Raw genomic sequence first — 17280 nt, 5'->3', positions numbered from 1 at the left:
AAACAAGTTAATTAAGCCTAGGGAACATATGGATTTGTCAGTTAAAAACAGAGTAGGGGAGTTAGTAGATGGGGAGATGGAGGTATTAGGTAGATGGCGAGAATATTTTGAGGAACTTTTAAATGTTGAGGAAGAAAGGGAGGTGGTAATTTCATGCACTGGCCAGGGAGGTATACCATCTTTTAGGAGTGAAGAAGAGCAGAATATAAGTGTGGTGGTGGTACGTGAGGTATTACGTAGAATGAAAGGGGGTAAAGCAGCTGGAACTGATGGGATCATGACAGAAATGTTAAAAGCAGGGGGATATAGTGTTTTAGTGGTTGGTACTTTTGTTTAATAAATGTATGAAAGAGGGGAAGGTACCTAGGGATTGGCGGAGAGCATGTATAGTCCCTTTATATAAAGGGAAAGGGGACAAAAGAGATTGTAAAAATTATAGAGGAATAAGTTTACTGAGTATACCAGGAAAAGTGTACAGTAGGGTTATAATTGAAAGAATTAGAGGTAAGACAGTATGTAGGATTGCAGATGAGCAGGGAGGTTTCAGAATGGGTAGGGGATGTGTAGATCAAGTGTTCACATTGAAGGATATATGTGAACAGTATTTAGATAAGGCTACTAGGGAAGTTTTTATTGCATTTATGTATTTAGAAAAGGCATATGATAGAGTGGATAGGGGAGCCATGTGGCAGACGTTGCAAGTATATGGAATAGGTAGTAAGTTATTAAATGCTGTAAAGAGTTTTTATGAGGATAGTGAGGCTCAGGTTAGGGTGTGTAGAAGAGAGGGAGACTACTTCCCTGTAAAAGTAGGTCTTATACAGGGATGTGTAATGTCATCATGGTTGTTTAATATATTTATAGATGGGGTTGTAAAAGAAGTAAATGGTAGATTGTTCGGGAGAGGGGTGGGACTAAATTATGGGGAATCAAATTCAAAATGGGAATTGACACAGTTACTTTTTGCTGATGATACTGTTCTTATGGGAGATTCTAAAGAAAAATTGCAAATTTTAGTGGATGGGTTTGGGAGTGTGTGTAAAGGTAGAAAGTTGAAAGTGAACATAGAAAAGAGTAAGGTGATGAGGGTATCAAATGATTTAGATAAAGAAAAATTGGATATCAAATTGGGAAGGAGGAGTATGGAAGAAGTGAATGTTTTCAGATACTTGGGAGTTGACGTGTCGGCGGATGGATTTATGAAGGATGAGGTTAATCATAGAATTGATGAGGGAAAAAAGGTGAGTAGTGCGTTGAGGTATATGTGGAGTCAAAAAACATTATCTATGGAGGCAAAGAAGGGAATGTATGAAAGTATAGTAGTACCAACACTCTTATATGGGTGTGAAGCTTTGGTTGTGAATGCAGCAGCAAGGAGACGGTTGGAGGCAGTGGAGATATCCTGTCTAAGGGCAGTGTGTGGTGTAAATATTATGCAGAAAATTCAGAGTGTGGAAATTAGGAAAAGGTGTGGAGTTAATAAAAGTATTAGTGAGAGGGCTGAAGAGGGGTTGTTGAGATGGTTTGGTCATTTAGAGAGAATGGATCAAAGTAGAATGACATGGAGAGCATTTAAATCGGTAGGAGAAGGCAGACGGGGTAGGGGTCGTCCTCGAAAAGGTTTGAAGGAAGGGGTAAGGGAGGTTTTATGGGCGAGGGGCTTGGACTTCCAGCACTCTAAAGGAGGGGTTTTGGAATATTAGCAGTTTGGAGGGATACGTTGTGTATCTTTATACGTATATGCTTCTAAACTGTTGTGTTCTGAGCACCTCTGCAAAAACAGTGATTATGTGTGAGTGTGGTGAAAGTGTTGAATGATGAAAGTATTTTCTTTTTGGGGATTTTCTTTATTTTTTGGGTCATCCTGCCTCAGTGGGAGATGGCTGACTTGTTGAAAAAAAAAAAATTACAAGTCCCATTTATGATTCTAGAAGTCTACCACTGTATGATACTCCAAGAAGCATGGATTCATACAGAGTGCCACCCACGTTGCTGACACATGTATCATGTGTCTTTTTGCACTCGGGGTCGCTGTTTAGTGTAAGCACATACAACACACTTTTTTTGAGAGTACTTCTTCTTTGGAGTAGATGGTAATGGTACCAGGCAGTGACAGTTAGGGATTATTCGGTTGGGCACTTACCCCTCTTCTTGTGGAGTGACAGGTCACTGTTGTGGGGTGATAGGTCGCTGTGGAGTGACAGGTATAGGTGTGATACCATACTTTCTCGCTATCTGCTTGATGACATTGAGGGTGAATTCTGCATATCGTTGTTGCTTCCCGGTCTTTATTTCATACATGTTGAAGGCATTGAGCATTGCAATGTCTACAAGGTGGAAAATCACTTATATATACCACTTGCAACTCCTACGCACACAGTCACCCTATCCTCATGTCACATTTGTTTAGTAGTCGCATATTGTTTGTATAGTTGATGACAGCAGCTGGCTTTACAATAGGTTCATTGTTGAACCTGCTCAGTCTGTCTGCCTGTACTATCTCGTTTCTGTGGATGGTTGACAGCAATGTCACGTCCCGTTTGTCATGCCACGTCAGTGCCATGATGTCATCGGCATGTGAACCTTGGCATGTGTTTTCTACTTCTTCTCACTGTTCCACATATATCAGTATTGTTCACACGTAGGAAATCAGTGAGCATAGGGCTTGTATACCAGTTGCCTGTGCACAATGTATGACCTTTGCCCCATCATCTTGTGAACAACATCCCCAGAAATGCCCAACATGCGCTTGGTATCACCGAGTGTATTTTTCCCAGTGTAGATAATGACATCCAACACAAGACCAGTCTCACAGTCACACATAACAAAGAGTTTTATACCAAAGTGATTGAATGACAGTCATCCCTTGAACAGAACCAAGGACTCATCGACAACAATGTTCTTGAATGGATAAAAGTAGGCACTGAATTTTTGCTTCAGATACATAAACAATTCCCAGATTTTGTATAAGAGGTCATTTCTGTTTGGCGTATTCCTGTCTGAGAAGTGCAACAGAGTGAATCGGTTGCAGGGAAGGTCGCGGAAGACTGAAGTACTGATGAAGTGGTCTGTGGACCAGTAGTGTGCTATATTGTTCTTATATGCGTGTGGCATAAGCATGACAGTGCCAAGGAATAAATACATTTCAGCCACAGTTGTATCTTTCCACCTGCGCAGCCGTGAAGACTCTGATACATCTGTGTGGTCCATTGTATACTGGTAGTACATGTTGGTTTGGGTAACAATTAGGTTCATTATCGGCTCATCAGAGTATAGTTGAAAATAGTTTAACTCTGTAGACTCATTTGTGATGGGACCGTGTGGCATGATGCCACTTCCACTGGCATCAAAATTGAAAGGATGTGGCACAAATGATGTACTTTCTGTCCAATTCCATTTGTGATCAGATGGTGCAGGGTGGACCTGTGGCATGGGGCATGGGGGAGCAGGAGGGGGGACAAGAGTGGAGGCAGCACATGGTTGAGAGGGTGCCAGGTGGTCCTTTGCTCACCCACTGTGCCATGAGGTCCAGGCACCATGCCACCCCCCTCTTCCTCCATCCCAGCATATTCACCTTTATTATCACTATCACTATCAGTGGCTGGGGTTTTGGATCGTAACCTGCCACTACCCTTGCCGCCAACTACATATGGCACACTGCCTGAACGTAGGTTACGGCATCTAAAAGTATGTTTCACTGAGGAATAATGATAATCACTTTCACTCGATGAATTATCTATCGGCATAATATCGATTTCATCATTGTCACTTATATCACTTTCACTATCATCATCACCTAAACGCAGGGGAAAATGATAATTTTCACTTGCGGAGTTGCCTTTGGGAAGTAACACTAGCAACCCCAGAGGTGCTGGGCTGAGGGTCTGGTATGGCCACACTGTCCACACTATCCACACTGGCCACCCCAGAGGTCATTGGCTGAGAGTCTGTTGTGGCTACACTATCCACACTGGCCACCCCAGAGGTCATGGCCTGAGGGTCATCTGGGTTATCAACAAAAGTTTCACTAATTCCTTGATCTTTAGTGGCTATATCAGAGTGCAAACCACTAAACTCACGTTCTGTATCTCTTTCTGAGAATAGTAGTGTGTTAATACGACGAAGCGTCAGTGAATCACGGGGGTTTGCCATGTTGTTGATCCAAGATGGAGCTGAAACTAACTGGTGTTACCACGTGGTACCCCAGTGTCCCCGATTTTTTTCAATCTGCGCACAGTGAGTGTGCACACCCTTTCTCTCATGTCTAGGTGACTCAGGCCTATCGTGCCAATTTTGAAGGAATGAAAAACAAAACGTTGATCTACATTCAGAGCCTGCCGCACGTCAACGTATATCTGTGTGTGGACAGTTTAAGGGTTAACCTTATATGATCACATACATGTCAACAGAGAAAACACTAGGTATTGATTCTCACTTTATTTTTCATTAATAATTTATATAGCAAATATTTATTTCTTCAACCTTTATAAATTGACTCTTGTAAAGTATTGATTTATAGTCTTCTTTTAGTAGACATTAAATTTTTTTTCATTATTACTATATTGAATGCTGCTTGCAGCTGCCATGATGAAGGCAAAGGTGGGGAAAGCAAGGGTATAGGCAGAGAGCAGAGAAGGGGTTGTTGAGGTGATTTGAGCATTTAGAGAAGATGGAGCTTACCAAGTGGAGGGGTAGGGATCACACCAGGAAAGGTTAGAGGGAGGGTTTGAAGGAGGTTTTAAATAGTAGGTGCTTGAGTATCCAGCAGGAATATTTGACCATCTTAAATTAGGGTGAGCGGAGTTTTGTACTGAAGAAAATTCAGCACATATTTTTATTTGAAACAGATCCGAGATGCACGTGCCCTCTGTTTCAATACGTTTTGGACTTATCCTGGAAGCCTATTGCCGTGGATCTGTAGAGCATATGAAAATTCTTCTTCGACAGTTAGATGCTCTCAATAAATTTAAAGGTAAGAAAACTATTTGAGTCTTATAATGTGAGAATGCAGAGAACACTGTTACTTTTATCCAAGTCTCTATTTTCTCTTCTCTTAAAGGCATTTGGAGAATACAGTGGACCCCCGGTTTACGATATTATTTCATTCCAGAAGTATGTTCAGGTGCCATTACTGAACGAATTTGTTCCCATAAGGAATATTGTGAATTAGATTAGTCCATTTCAGACCCCCAAACATACACGTACAAATGCACTTACATAAATACACTTACATAATTGGTCACATTGGGAGCTGATCGTAAAGCGGGGGTCCACTGTACAGTGGACCCTCGGGTAACGATTTTAATCCATTCCAGAGAGCTTGTCCTTAACCGATTTTATCGTTAGCTGAATTAGTTTTCCCCATAAGAAATAATGGAAATCCAATTAATCCATTCCAGACACCCAAAAGTATTAAAAAAAAATTTTTTTACGTGAAATATACATTTTCCTACACAGAAAACAATGAGACATGAAGAATAAATACATGAAGAATAAATGACACTTACCTTTATTGAAGATTTATTGATGAGATGGGAGGAGGGGAGATGGAGGTGTATTATTGTTTGGAAGGGGAATCCCCTTCCATAAGGACTTGAGGTAGCAAGTCCTTTTCCAGGGTTACTTCCCTTCTTTGTTTTTTAATGCCACTGGGAACAACTTGACAGTCACTGGACCTCTGTCGCACCAAAAATCTGTCCATAGAGCTGTTTCTGGTGTTCCTTTAAGATTTCCCTAAAATGGGACACAACATTGTCATTGTAAAAGTCACCAGCATGGCTTGCAACATCTGTGTCAGGGTGATGTTCATCCATAAAGGCTTGCACCTTTGTCCACATTGTACAAATGTCCTTAATCATTGAAGAAGGCAACTTCCTCCATCCCTCTCTCCTCTGAAGCAATTTCCTCAGATGTGGTCTCTTGCTGTTGCAGATGCTCTTGCAGCTCATCAGTGGTTAGCTCTTCATTGTCGTCCTCCACCAACTCTTCCACATCCTCACTACTAACCTCCAACCCCATGGACTTCCCCAATGACACAGTAGATTCCACAACTGGTATAGGCTCCTCAGGGTTAGCCCCAAACCCTTCAAAATCCCACTTGTACACATTTTGGCCACAATTTCCTCCAAGCAGAGTTCAAAGTCCTGCAAGTCACTCCCTCCCAAGCCTTACCTATAAGGTTTATGCAACTGAGGATACTGAGGTGATCTTTCCAAAACTCTCATAGGGTCAGTTCAGTGTCTGAGGTCACTTCAAAGCACTTGAAACACTGCTTTGGTGTACAGTTTTTTGAAATTTGAAATGACCTGCTGGTCCATGGGCTGGAGGAGAGGAGTGGTGTTAGGAGGCAAAAACCTGACTTTTATGAAACTCAACTCCCTTGCAATTCGCTCTTGCAAGTCTGGAGGATGAGTCTGATACCAGGAGGCACTTGAGGTCCAATTTATTTTCTAGGAGGTATTTTTTCACAATGGGGCCAAACACATGATAGAACCAATCATGGAAAATGTCCCTAGTGACCTATGCCATACTGTTTGCCTTCCACATCACACACAAATTAGCCTTGACGACACTGTTTTTCTTGAACACGCTGGGAGTTTGAGTAATACATGAGTAAAGGCTTCACTTTGCAATCCCCATTAGCATTACTACAAAACATGAGAGTTAGCCTGTCTTTCATAGGCTTGTGTCCTGGGAGTGCCTTTTCCTCCTGAGTAATGTAGGTCCTGTTTGGCATTTTCTTCTAAAGCAGGCCTGTTTTGTCACAGTTGAACTCTTGTTGGGGTTTTAATTTTTCAGCCTGTATGTACTCCTTAAAGTCTTGCACATATTTTTCAGCCACTTTTTGGTCAGAACTGGCAGCCTCACCATGCCTTATCACACTGTGTATGCCACTACAATTCTTAAATCTCTCAAACCAACCTTTGCTGGCCTTAAATTCACTAACATCAGCACTAGTTCCAGGCATTTTCTTAGTGAGATCCGCATGCAACTGCCTTGCCTTTTCACATATGATTGACTGTGAAACACTATCTCCTGATAATTGTTTGTCATTGATCCACACCAATAAGAGTCTCTCCACATCTTCGAGTATTTGCGATCTCTGTTTTGTAGCATACTTGCACCTTTCACAACAGCAGCTTCCTTGATGAAATTAAGACATATGTGCAACATCTGTAGATGTTTCGCCATCCAGTGGCTTTATCAATACAAATTCCAGGACATAACTTGAAGACAGTAGGACTATATACAGAAGATGAGGTAATCAGTCCCTCAACCTAGCAGTAGGTGCAAAGAGCATCATAGTCATGGAGATTCTGAAGCAGAAGCAAGGAGCCTGGCGCTTATATACTAACGTCAGGTCAGGTGTAGCAGATGAAGGCATAGTCACTGGTAGGCGGGATTTCCCAGTGGAAGTAGGTCTTTCCCAAAGAGATGGGTTAGTTGTAGTAGTAGTTGTCGAAGCAGTGCATGTCCTCAGAATCAAGATTCCATGATGTTGCAGTGTCTGACAAGTTGTGCATAACCAAGTTGTACATAACCTTCACGACTTCGACAACTACTACTACAACTAACCCATCTCTTTGGGAAGGACCTACTTCCACTGGGGAATCCCGCCTACCAGTGACTATGCCTTCATCTGCTACACCTGACCTGATGTTAGTATATAAGCGCCAGGCTCCTTGCTTCTGCTTCAGAATCTCCACGACTATGGTGCTCTTCGCACCTACTGCTAGTTTGAGGGACTGATTACCTCTATCTTCTGTATATAGTCCTACTGTCTTCAAGTTATGTCCTGGAATTTGTATTGATAAAGCCACTGGATGGCGAAACATCTACAATAAAGATACCCAGATGTTGCACATGTGTCTTAATTTCATCTTGTCGGTATTATATACCATTCTTGCACAACAGCTTCCATGATTGCCTTTCTGTTGGCCAAGATAGTAGCGATGGTTGATTGGGGGTTTGTTATACAACCGGGCCAGCTCGTAGGCACTCACTCCACTTTCATACTTTGCGATTATCTCTTTCTTCAATTCATTAGCATTTCTCACCCTTTTTACCACAGGGTTGGCACTAAAAGCTTAATTTGGGCCCATAGTGGCTTATTTAGCAGTTAAAAGCACTAAAAACAATGGAATAATACAAAATGTATCACATGTATGCGTGGAACTGCCTGCACCGGCTTGTAAACAATGGCACACTGGCTGTACGTAGTGGCTGGGCAGCCGCAGGTGGCTCAGGCCGTGTGGACACATTCAGGACGAATGTCTTTAACTGAGTTTTTCATCGTTGGCCTAGCCAATATTTTTATGCAAAAATCCATCAGTATCCGATTTTATCTCTATCCGATGGCATCGTTACCCGAGGATCCACTCTACCTGTGATCATAAAGTTTAAGCCAGTCTCTGAATGACATCAGATGACCTAAAATTTGCCCAGGGCTAACAAATTTGTTCAAATTTTTTATGATTAAAACAAAAGCAGTTTTACTATTTGTAGAGAAATGCTGGTATTCTATTCATCTATTTGACAAGTGTGTGAATAACTTTAGCATGAAAGTTAGAAAGATGTGTTTTATAATAGTGTTATACAGGGTTAAGGACTGGAAATGCCCAATGACTAAATGCCAGTGGATTCATTTTAAAAGTACCATATACCAAAAAAATCTCTGAAAAGACCATACTTTATTGGAATGCTGTATCTCAAATTTGTTTTATTTCTTATTTATAAGGTTATAACATGCTTATGATCTCTGATTTTAATTTTTATTGTTTTTCTTGCATTTCAGAGGTGAGAGGGATAGTAACTGAAAATCGTGCAGTACGAGATAGAGCAGAGAAGCTTATGAAAGACCACATGAAAAAACCACACACTAGAGCAGCCTTGTCTCATTTTCTTAGCCCGATTGATCCTATGTACAGGATCAGCACAATTAAGTAAGTGTTTGTATACATCTTTAATACATGTGTATGTGATTACTTATACTATTTGTAGCTACATGAGTAGAACTACTCTAGGTAGTAGGTTGGTAGACAGTAACTGCCCAAGGAGATACTATCATCCTCTGAAGTGAGTCTAAAACGAAAGCCAGTAATTGTCTTACATGATGGTAGGATTGCTGGTGTCTTTTTTCTGCTTCACAAACATGCAAGATTTCAGGCACATCTTGCTACTTCTACTTACACTAAGTCACACTACACATGCATATACAGTGGACCCCCGCTTAACGATCACCTCCCAATGCGACTAATTATGTAAGTGTATTTATTTAAGTGCGTTTGTACGTGTATGTTTGGGGGTCTGAAATGGACTAATCTACTTCACAATATTCCTTATGGGAACAAATTTGGTCAGTACTCACACCTGAACATTCTTCTGGAATGAAAAAATATTGTTAACCGGGGGTCCACTGTACAAGCATATACACATATACTTTTTTTTTTTTTTTTTTTCAACAAGTCGGCCGTCTCCCACCGAGGCAGGGTGACCCAAAAAAAGAAAGAAAATCCCCAAAAAGAAAATACTTTCATCATCATTCAACACTTTCACCACACTCGCACATTATCACTGTTTTTGCAGAGGTGCTCAGAATACAACAGTTTAGAAGCATATACGTTTGTTTTCTCTTATCTCCATGAGGAAGTGGAACGGAATTCTTTCTCCGTAAGCCATCCATGCGTGTCATAAGAGAGGACTAAAATGCCAGGAGCAAGGGGCTAGTAACATAAGAACATAAGAAAGGAGGAATACTGCAGCAGGCCTGTTGGCCCCATACTAGGCAGGTCCTTTACAATTCTTCCCACTAACGAAATATTTGCCCAACCCAATTTTCAATGCTACCCAAGAAAAAAGTTTTGATGATTCTATTTACTCATTATGCAAGTCTCACTCAAATCCAACCCCTCTCACTCATGTATTTTTTTTCAACAAGTCGGCCGTCTCCCACCGAGGCAGGGTGACCCAAAAAAGAAAGAAAATCCCCAAAAAGAAAATACTTTCATCATCATTCAACACTTTCACCACACTCACACATTATCACTGTTTTTGCAGAGGTGCTCAGAATACAACAGTTTAGAAGCATATACGTATAAAGATACACGTCATATCCCCCCAAACTGCCAATATCCCAAACCCCTCCTTTAAAGTGCAGGCATTGTACTTCCCACTTCCAGGACTCAAGTCCGACTATGTGAAAATAACCGGTTTCCCTGAATCCTTTCACTAAATATTACCCTGCTCACACTCCAACAGATCGTCAGGTCCCAAGTATCATTTGTCTCCATTCACTCCTATCTAACACGCCCACGCACGCTTGCTGGAAGTCCAAGCCCCTCGCCCACAAAACCTCCTTTACCCCCTCTCTCCAACCCTTTCGAGGACAACCCCTACCCCTCCTTCCTTCCCCTATAGATTTATATGCTTTCCATGTCATTCTACTTTGATCCATTCTCTCTAAATGACCAAACCACCTCAACAACCCCTCTTCTGCCCTCTGACTAATGCTTTTATTAACTCCACACCTTCTCCTAATTTCCATACTCCGAATTTTCTGCATAATATTTACACCACACATTGCCCTTAGACAGGACATCTCCACTGCCTCCAACCGTCTCCTCGCTGCTGCATTTACCACCCAAGCTTCACATCCATATAAGAGTGTTGGTGCCACTATACTTTCATACATTCCCTTCTTTGCCTCCATAGATAGCGTTTTTTGACTCCACATATACCTCAACGCACCACTCACCTTTTTTCCCTCATCAATTCTATGATTAACCTCATCCTTCATAAATCCATCCGCTGACACGTCAACTCCCAAGTATCTGAAAACATTCACTTCTTCCATACTCCTCCTCCCCAATTTGATATCCAATTTTTCTTTATCTAAATCATTTGATACCCTCATCACCTTACTCTTTTCTATGTTCATTTTCAACTTTCTACCTCATGTATTTATCTAACCTAAATTTGAAACTACCCAATGTTTTAGCTTCAATAACCCTACTAGGCAGACTGTTCCACTCATCAACTACCCTATTTCCAAACCAATACTTTCCTATACCCTTTCAAAATCTAAACTTATCTAATTTGAATTCATTATTGCGGGTTCTTTCTTGAAGGGATATCCTCAAAACCTTATTTATATCCCCTTTGTTAATTCCCATCTTCCACTTATACACTTTGATCATGTCTCTCTTCATTCTTTGTCTTACAAGTGAATGTAGTTTAAGAGTCTTCAATCGTTCTTCGTTCAGAAGATTTCTAATGCTATGTATTAATTTGGTCATTCTACGCTGGATGTTTTCTAGCGAATTATATCCATTCTGTAATATGGAGACCAGAACTGAGCTGCGTAATCTAGGTGAGACCTTACTAATGATGTATAAAGCTGTAAAATAACCGCTGGACTTCTGTTGCTTACACTTCTAGATATAAATCCCAGTAATCTGTTTGCTTTGTTACGTACGTTTAGGCACTGCTGTCTTGGTTTAAGGTTGCTGCTTACCATAACCCCCAAGTCCTTCTCGCAATCTGTATGGCTAAATTCTATGTTATGTAACTGATAATTACTAGGATTATAGGCACTCCAGAATTTCAGAACCTTGCATTTATCTACATTGAGCTGCATCTGCCACTTTTCTGATCAGGAATTGAGTTTGTCTAAATCCTCCTGAAGTTCCATGACATCTACGTTTGAATCAATTATCCTACCTATCTTTGTGTCATCGGCGAATTTGCTCATATCACTAGTAATTCCCTCATCAAGGTCATTGATATGTATTATAAACAACAACGGGCCCAAGATTGATCCCTGTAGAACGCCACTTGTTACAGATCCCGACTCGGATTTAACCCCATTTAAGCATACTTTCTGCTTCCTATTGGTGAGTCATGACTCTATCCATGACAGCACTTTTTCCCCAGTGCCATGAGCTGCCACTTTCTTTAACAGCCTCTGATGCGGTACTCTATCAGAAGCCTTACTAAAATCTAAATAAACAATATCGAACTCTTCATCATGGTCAACGGCCTCAAAAGCTTTACTGAAGAATGTTAATAACTTAGTTAGGCAGGAATGGCCCCTTGTGAATTCATGCTGAGTACCATTAATCAAGCTATGCTTATCAAGATTGCTTCTTATAATATCAGCTATAATTGACTCTAGTAATTTGCCTACAATTGAGATTAGGCTTATTGGGCAGTAATTTGACCGAACCCCCCCCCCCCATGCTTTAAAAGTAGGATTTACATTAGCCATCTTCTACATATCAGACACTACACCTGTTTGAAGAGAAATATTAAAAATATTAGTCAGTGGTTCACAAAGTTTCATTTTACACTCTTTAAATATCTTTGAAAAAAGTTCATCAGGGCCTGAGGATTGATTTTGCTTTAATCGGTCTATCTGTTTGATAACCATTTCGTTAGTGACTATGATATTGCATAATTTGTCATCTTCAGGCCTACTATAAAAATTTATTACTGGGATATTGTTTGTGTCTTCCCAAATGAAAACCGAGAGAAAATAATTATTAAGAATAGAGCACATTTCATTCTCCTTGTCAGTAAGATGCCCATAGTTAATTTTAAGGGGACCAATCTTATCTCAAACTTTTGTTCTATAAACCTGGAAAAAACGTTTTGGGTTAGTTTTTGAATTCCTAGCAACTTTAATTTCATACTCCCGTTTAGCTTTTCTTATCCCCTTTTTAACATCCCTCTTAATGTCAATATACTGATTCATAAGATGACCCTCACATCTTTTGATGTGCCTATAAATTTCTTTTTTCTGTCCTAAAAGATATTTGAGCCTATTATTCATCCATTTTGGGTCATTTCTATTTGATCTAATTTCCTTATATGGGATAAATGTCCTTTGGGCAGCATGTATTGTGTTAAGAAAGCTGTCATACTGATAGCTCTCTTTGTTACCCCAGTCCACAGATAATAAGTGTTCTCTAAGCCCATTGTAATCTGCTAAGCAAAAATCTGGGACCATTACTGAATTATCCCTACTATAATACTTCCATTCAATTTCTTCTTTCTTTCAACACACCGGCCGTATCCCACCAAGGCAGGGTGGCCCAAAAAGAAAAACGAAAGTTTCTCTTTTAAATTTAGTAATTTATACGGGTGAAGGGGTTACTAGCCCCTTGCTCCCGGCATTTTAGTCGCCTCTTACAACACGCATGGCTTACGGAGGAAGAATTCTGTTCCACTTCCCCATGGAGACTTACATTCAATACTAAAGGTAATTGATTTATGATCACTTGTGCTGAGTTCCTCTGTAATTTCTAAATTATTAACAAGGGTTTCCTTGTTTGCCAAAACCAAGTTAAGCAGGTTATTTTCCCTTGTAGGCTCTGTTACAAACTGCTTCAAAAAACAATGCTGAACTACTTCTAAGAAGTCGTTTGATTCTAAATTCCCAGTCAAGAAATTCCAATCAGTATGACTAAAGTTAAAGTCTCCTAGAATTACTATGTTATCATGCCTTGTGGCCTCAACAATTTCCTCCCATAGTAGTCTCCCTTGGTCCCTATCTAAGTTTGGGGGACGGTATATCACACCTAAAATCAATTTTTCATGCCCCTCTGAAAATTCTGTGCAAACAGGCTCTGTATGTGTTACTTCAGACTTAATACCCATTTTTATGCAACAGTTCAAGCAATCTTGGACATACCATGCCACCCCACCCCCCTTCCCGATACTTCTATCTACTTGGAACAATTTAAAACCCTGAATGTGACATTCTGCAGGCATGTCCCGACTTTTTGAATTAAACAATGTCTCAGTTATGGCAAATACATGAATGTTACCTGCACTAGCAACTAATCTCAATTCGTCTATCTTATTCCTAGCACTACAGGTATTAGCATAATGTATATTTAAAGACCTCTTTCTTTACCCTTCCTGCTCATTTCTGTTTTTCCACTAAACCTGTTACTGTCCTTGTCACCTAGTGCACTGGCTTTCCAATATCCACCCAATTCTGCCTATCACTAGTTCCCCTAGTACTCATATTACTACACTGGGACATCACTGTTTTCCAGCCAAAACCCATACTACTAACTATTCCTAGTTTAAAGTTCTAACAGCTCCCTCTACTGCAGTTGCCAGTGCCCCCACCCCAGACCTAGATAAGTGAACCCCATCCCTGGCATACATGTCATTTCTGCCATAGAACAGGTCAATGAATGTTACCGAATTTTCCTTACAGTATTTGTCCAGCCAACAATTGACATCAGTTGCCCTGGACAACCATTCATTTCCAACTTCTCTCCTTGGCAAAATACAGTGGTCCCTCGTTGTTCATAATTAATCCGTTCCTGGAGCTGTTACTATAAACGAAATTTACGATTTACGAATCAATTTTCCCCATAAGAAATAATGTAAATACAATTAATCCGTTCCTGACACCCAGAAGTATTAAAACAAAAAAATTTTTAACATGAAATATGCATGTAGTACATAAACAATACAATGGGAAATGATGAATGAAACATTAACAGCATAACACTTACCTTTATTGGAGATTCTTCTTAGTGTATGGGAGACTGGAGGAGGAGAGAGAGTGGATTGTTTATAGTTTTGAAGGGGAATCCCCTTCCATCAGCACCTCAGGTTCCATTTGCTTTTCTGGGGTTGCTTCTCTTCTCTGTTTCTTAATGCCACTAGGACCACCTTGAGAGTCACTGGAGTCCTGTCTCACAAAATAACTGTGGAGAGAGCTCTGTTTCTGGCGTCTCTTTAACACTTCCCTAAAATGGCCCAAGACTTTGTCAATGTACATGTTGCCAACCTGGCTTGCAACAACCTTGTTAGGGTGATGTTTCTCCATAAAGCTTTCCATCTTACCCCACATAGTAAAAATCTCTTTAATTTCTGAAGAAGGCACCTTCTTCCATCTCTCTTCCTCCTCCTCTGCAGCAAGATTCTGAGCTGCGATGTGTTGCTCTTCCTGCTGAAGCTCTTGCAGCTCCTCAGTGGTGAGCTCTTCATTGTGGTCTTCCACCAATTCTTCCACATCCTCCAAACTCACATCCAACCCCATGGAACTCCTCAGTGCCACAATTGATTTTACAACAGACATAGGCTCATTAGGGTCAGTCCCAAATTCTTCAAAATCCCTCTTGTCGACACAATCTGGCCACAATTTTCTCCAGGCAGAGTTCAAAGTCCTGGTAGTCACTCCCTCCCAAGCCATACCTATAAGGGTTATGCAGTGGAGGATGCTGAAGTGTTCTCTCCAAAATTCCCTTAGGGTCAAGTGAGTGTCTGTGGTCACAGTCAAGCACCTGTGAAACATTGCTTTTGTGTAGAGTTTTTTAAAGTTTGCAATAACCTGCTGGTCCATGGGTTGGAGGAGAGGAGTGGTATTCGGGGGCAAGAACTTTACTGTGATGAACCCAAACTCCTCGAAAATTAGGTCATCCAAGTTTGGAGGATGAGCAGGTGCATTGTCCATTACTAGCAGGCACTTGAGATCCAATTTCTTTTCCAGGAGATACTCCTTCACACTAGGGCCAAACACTTCATTGAACCACTCGACGAAAATTTCCCTCGTGACCCATGCCTTACTATTAGATTTCCAAAACACACACAATTTACTCTTCATAACATTGTTTTTCCTGAACACTCTGGGATTTTCAGAATGGTACACTAGTAATGGCTTCACTTTGAAATCCCGACTAGCATTAGCACAGAACATTAGCGTCAGCCTGTCTTTCATAGGCTTGTGTCCTGGCATTGCCTTTTCCTCTTGTTTAATGAAGGTCCTCTTTGGCATTTTCTTCCAAAAGAGGCCTGTTTCGTCACAATTGAACACTTGTTCAGGTTTCAGTCCTTCAGCCTCTATGTACTCCTGGAATTCATGCACATATTTTTCAGCTGCCTTGTGGTCCGAACTGGCAGCCTCACCATGCCTTACCACACTGTGTATGCCAGTACGGTTCTTAAATCTCTCAAACCAGCCTTTGCTGGCCTTAAATTCACTCACTTCACCACTATTTGCAGGCAATTTCTTTACCAAATCTTCATGCAACTGCCTAGCCTTTTCACAAATAAACGAAGTCATAAGAGTATCTCCTGCTAATTGTTTCTCATTTATCCACACCAATAATAACTTCTCAACCTCTTCCAGTACTGGTGATCTCATTTTTGTCACCATAGTTACTCCCTTTGCAACAACAGCATCCTTTATTTCATTTTTCTTGGCCACTATGGAACATAAGGTTGTGTAGGGTTTCTTACACATCCTGGACAGTTCGGCCACACTTGTACCACTTTCATATTGTTCAATGATGGTTTTCTTAAATTCAATCGTATTTCTCACCTTCTTTACCACAGGCTTGGCACTAGGAGCTTTCTTTGGAGCCATGGTAGCTTATTTAGTACTTGCAAGCACTAAAATAAATGGAATATTATGAAATATTTCACTGGAGCACGTGAGGGGACCTTCGCTCACTGGTAAACAATGCCAGACTGGCTGCCGCCCTGGCTCACGTCGTGGGTACGCGTCCCGGACGAACTACGACTCGCGAGTCAACCTATGAAAAGCGAGTCCATGTTTATACGAAAATACCTCTATGATTGGCGAATTTTACGATTGCCGGGAACTACGAAAAGCGGGGGACCACTGTACCACATATGACAGGGTTCCCACCCTTCCTCCTAATTATCTCTATTGCTGACCTAATATCTGCTAATCAGGTCCTCACTCCTACGTCTGCCAACATCGTTGCCTTCAGCACTGAGACAGATAATAGGATTGCTCCCATTACCTCTCATGATATCATCCAGACAGCTAACAATATCCTTCATCCCAGCCCCAGGAAAAAACGCCCTCTGCCTCCTACTCCTATCCTTCAAGCAGAAGACACTATCCATTTACCTAACCTGGCTATCCCCAACAACAAAAATGTTTTTACCTTCCTTGGCGTCATTCGTCGTGATGTTCCCAGTAGTCGACTCACATTCATCAGGTAGCACGGAGAATGGGTTTGATGTTTCCACAGCAGTTTCCTGGATCTTAGTTGATTCTACCTCTCCATCCGTCCTCTTGATCCTTAACTTTGTCCCATGCTTTCCAGCCACTGTCCAGGTTCCTTTCTTGGCTTGAGGATTCTCAACAGGAAGATTGCTACAAATCATCTTGTTTTCCTCAGTCAGTCGCTGTCTCTCGAGCTTAGCCATCCTCAGTTCTTCTTTTAGCTGCTGGTAGAGTTGCTCAAGAGAGGACATCTTGTTCAGATTCACAGAGCACACAAGACA

At 41.1% G+C, this 17280-nt stretch overlaps 1 protein-coding gene across 11 annotated transcripts in view; it reads left to right on the top strand.

The window, feature by feature from the left end:
* Positions 1-17280, top strand: part of Pi3K92E (phosphatidylinositol 3-kinase 92E) — a 149920-nt gene that overhangs the window by 115275 nt on the left and 17365 nt on the right. For all 11 annotated transcript variants that reach the window (XM_070098909.1, XM_070098906.1, XM_070098908.1 and 8 more), the window contains 2 exons: positions 4848-4972; positions 8795-8942. In XM_070098909.1, the coding sequence (XP_069955010.1) occupies positions 4848-4972; positions 8795-8942 (273 nt within the window). The remainder of the gene's footprint in view (positions 1-4847; positions 4973-8794; positions 8943-17280) is intronic.

Source organism: Cherax quadricarinatus, chromosome 65 (genome assembly GCF_038502225.1).
Source record: "Cherax quadricarinatus isolate ZL_2023a chromosome 65, ASM3850222v1, whole genome shotgun sequence".
Lineage (NCBI taxonomy): Eukaryota > Metazoa > Arthropoda > Malacostraca > Decapoda > Parastacidae > Cherax > Cherax quadricarinatus.
This window is presented reverse-complemented; position numbering and strand designations above follow the sequence as displayed.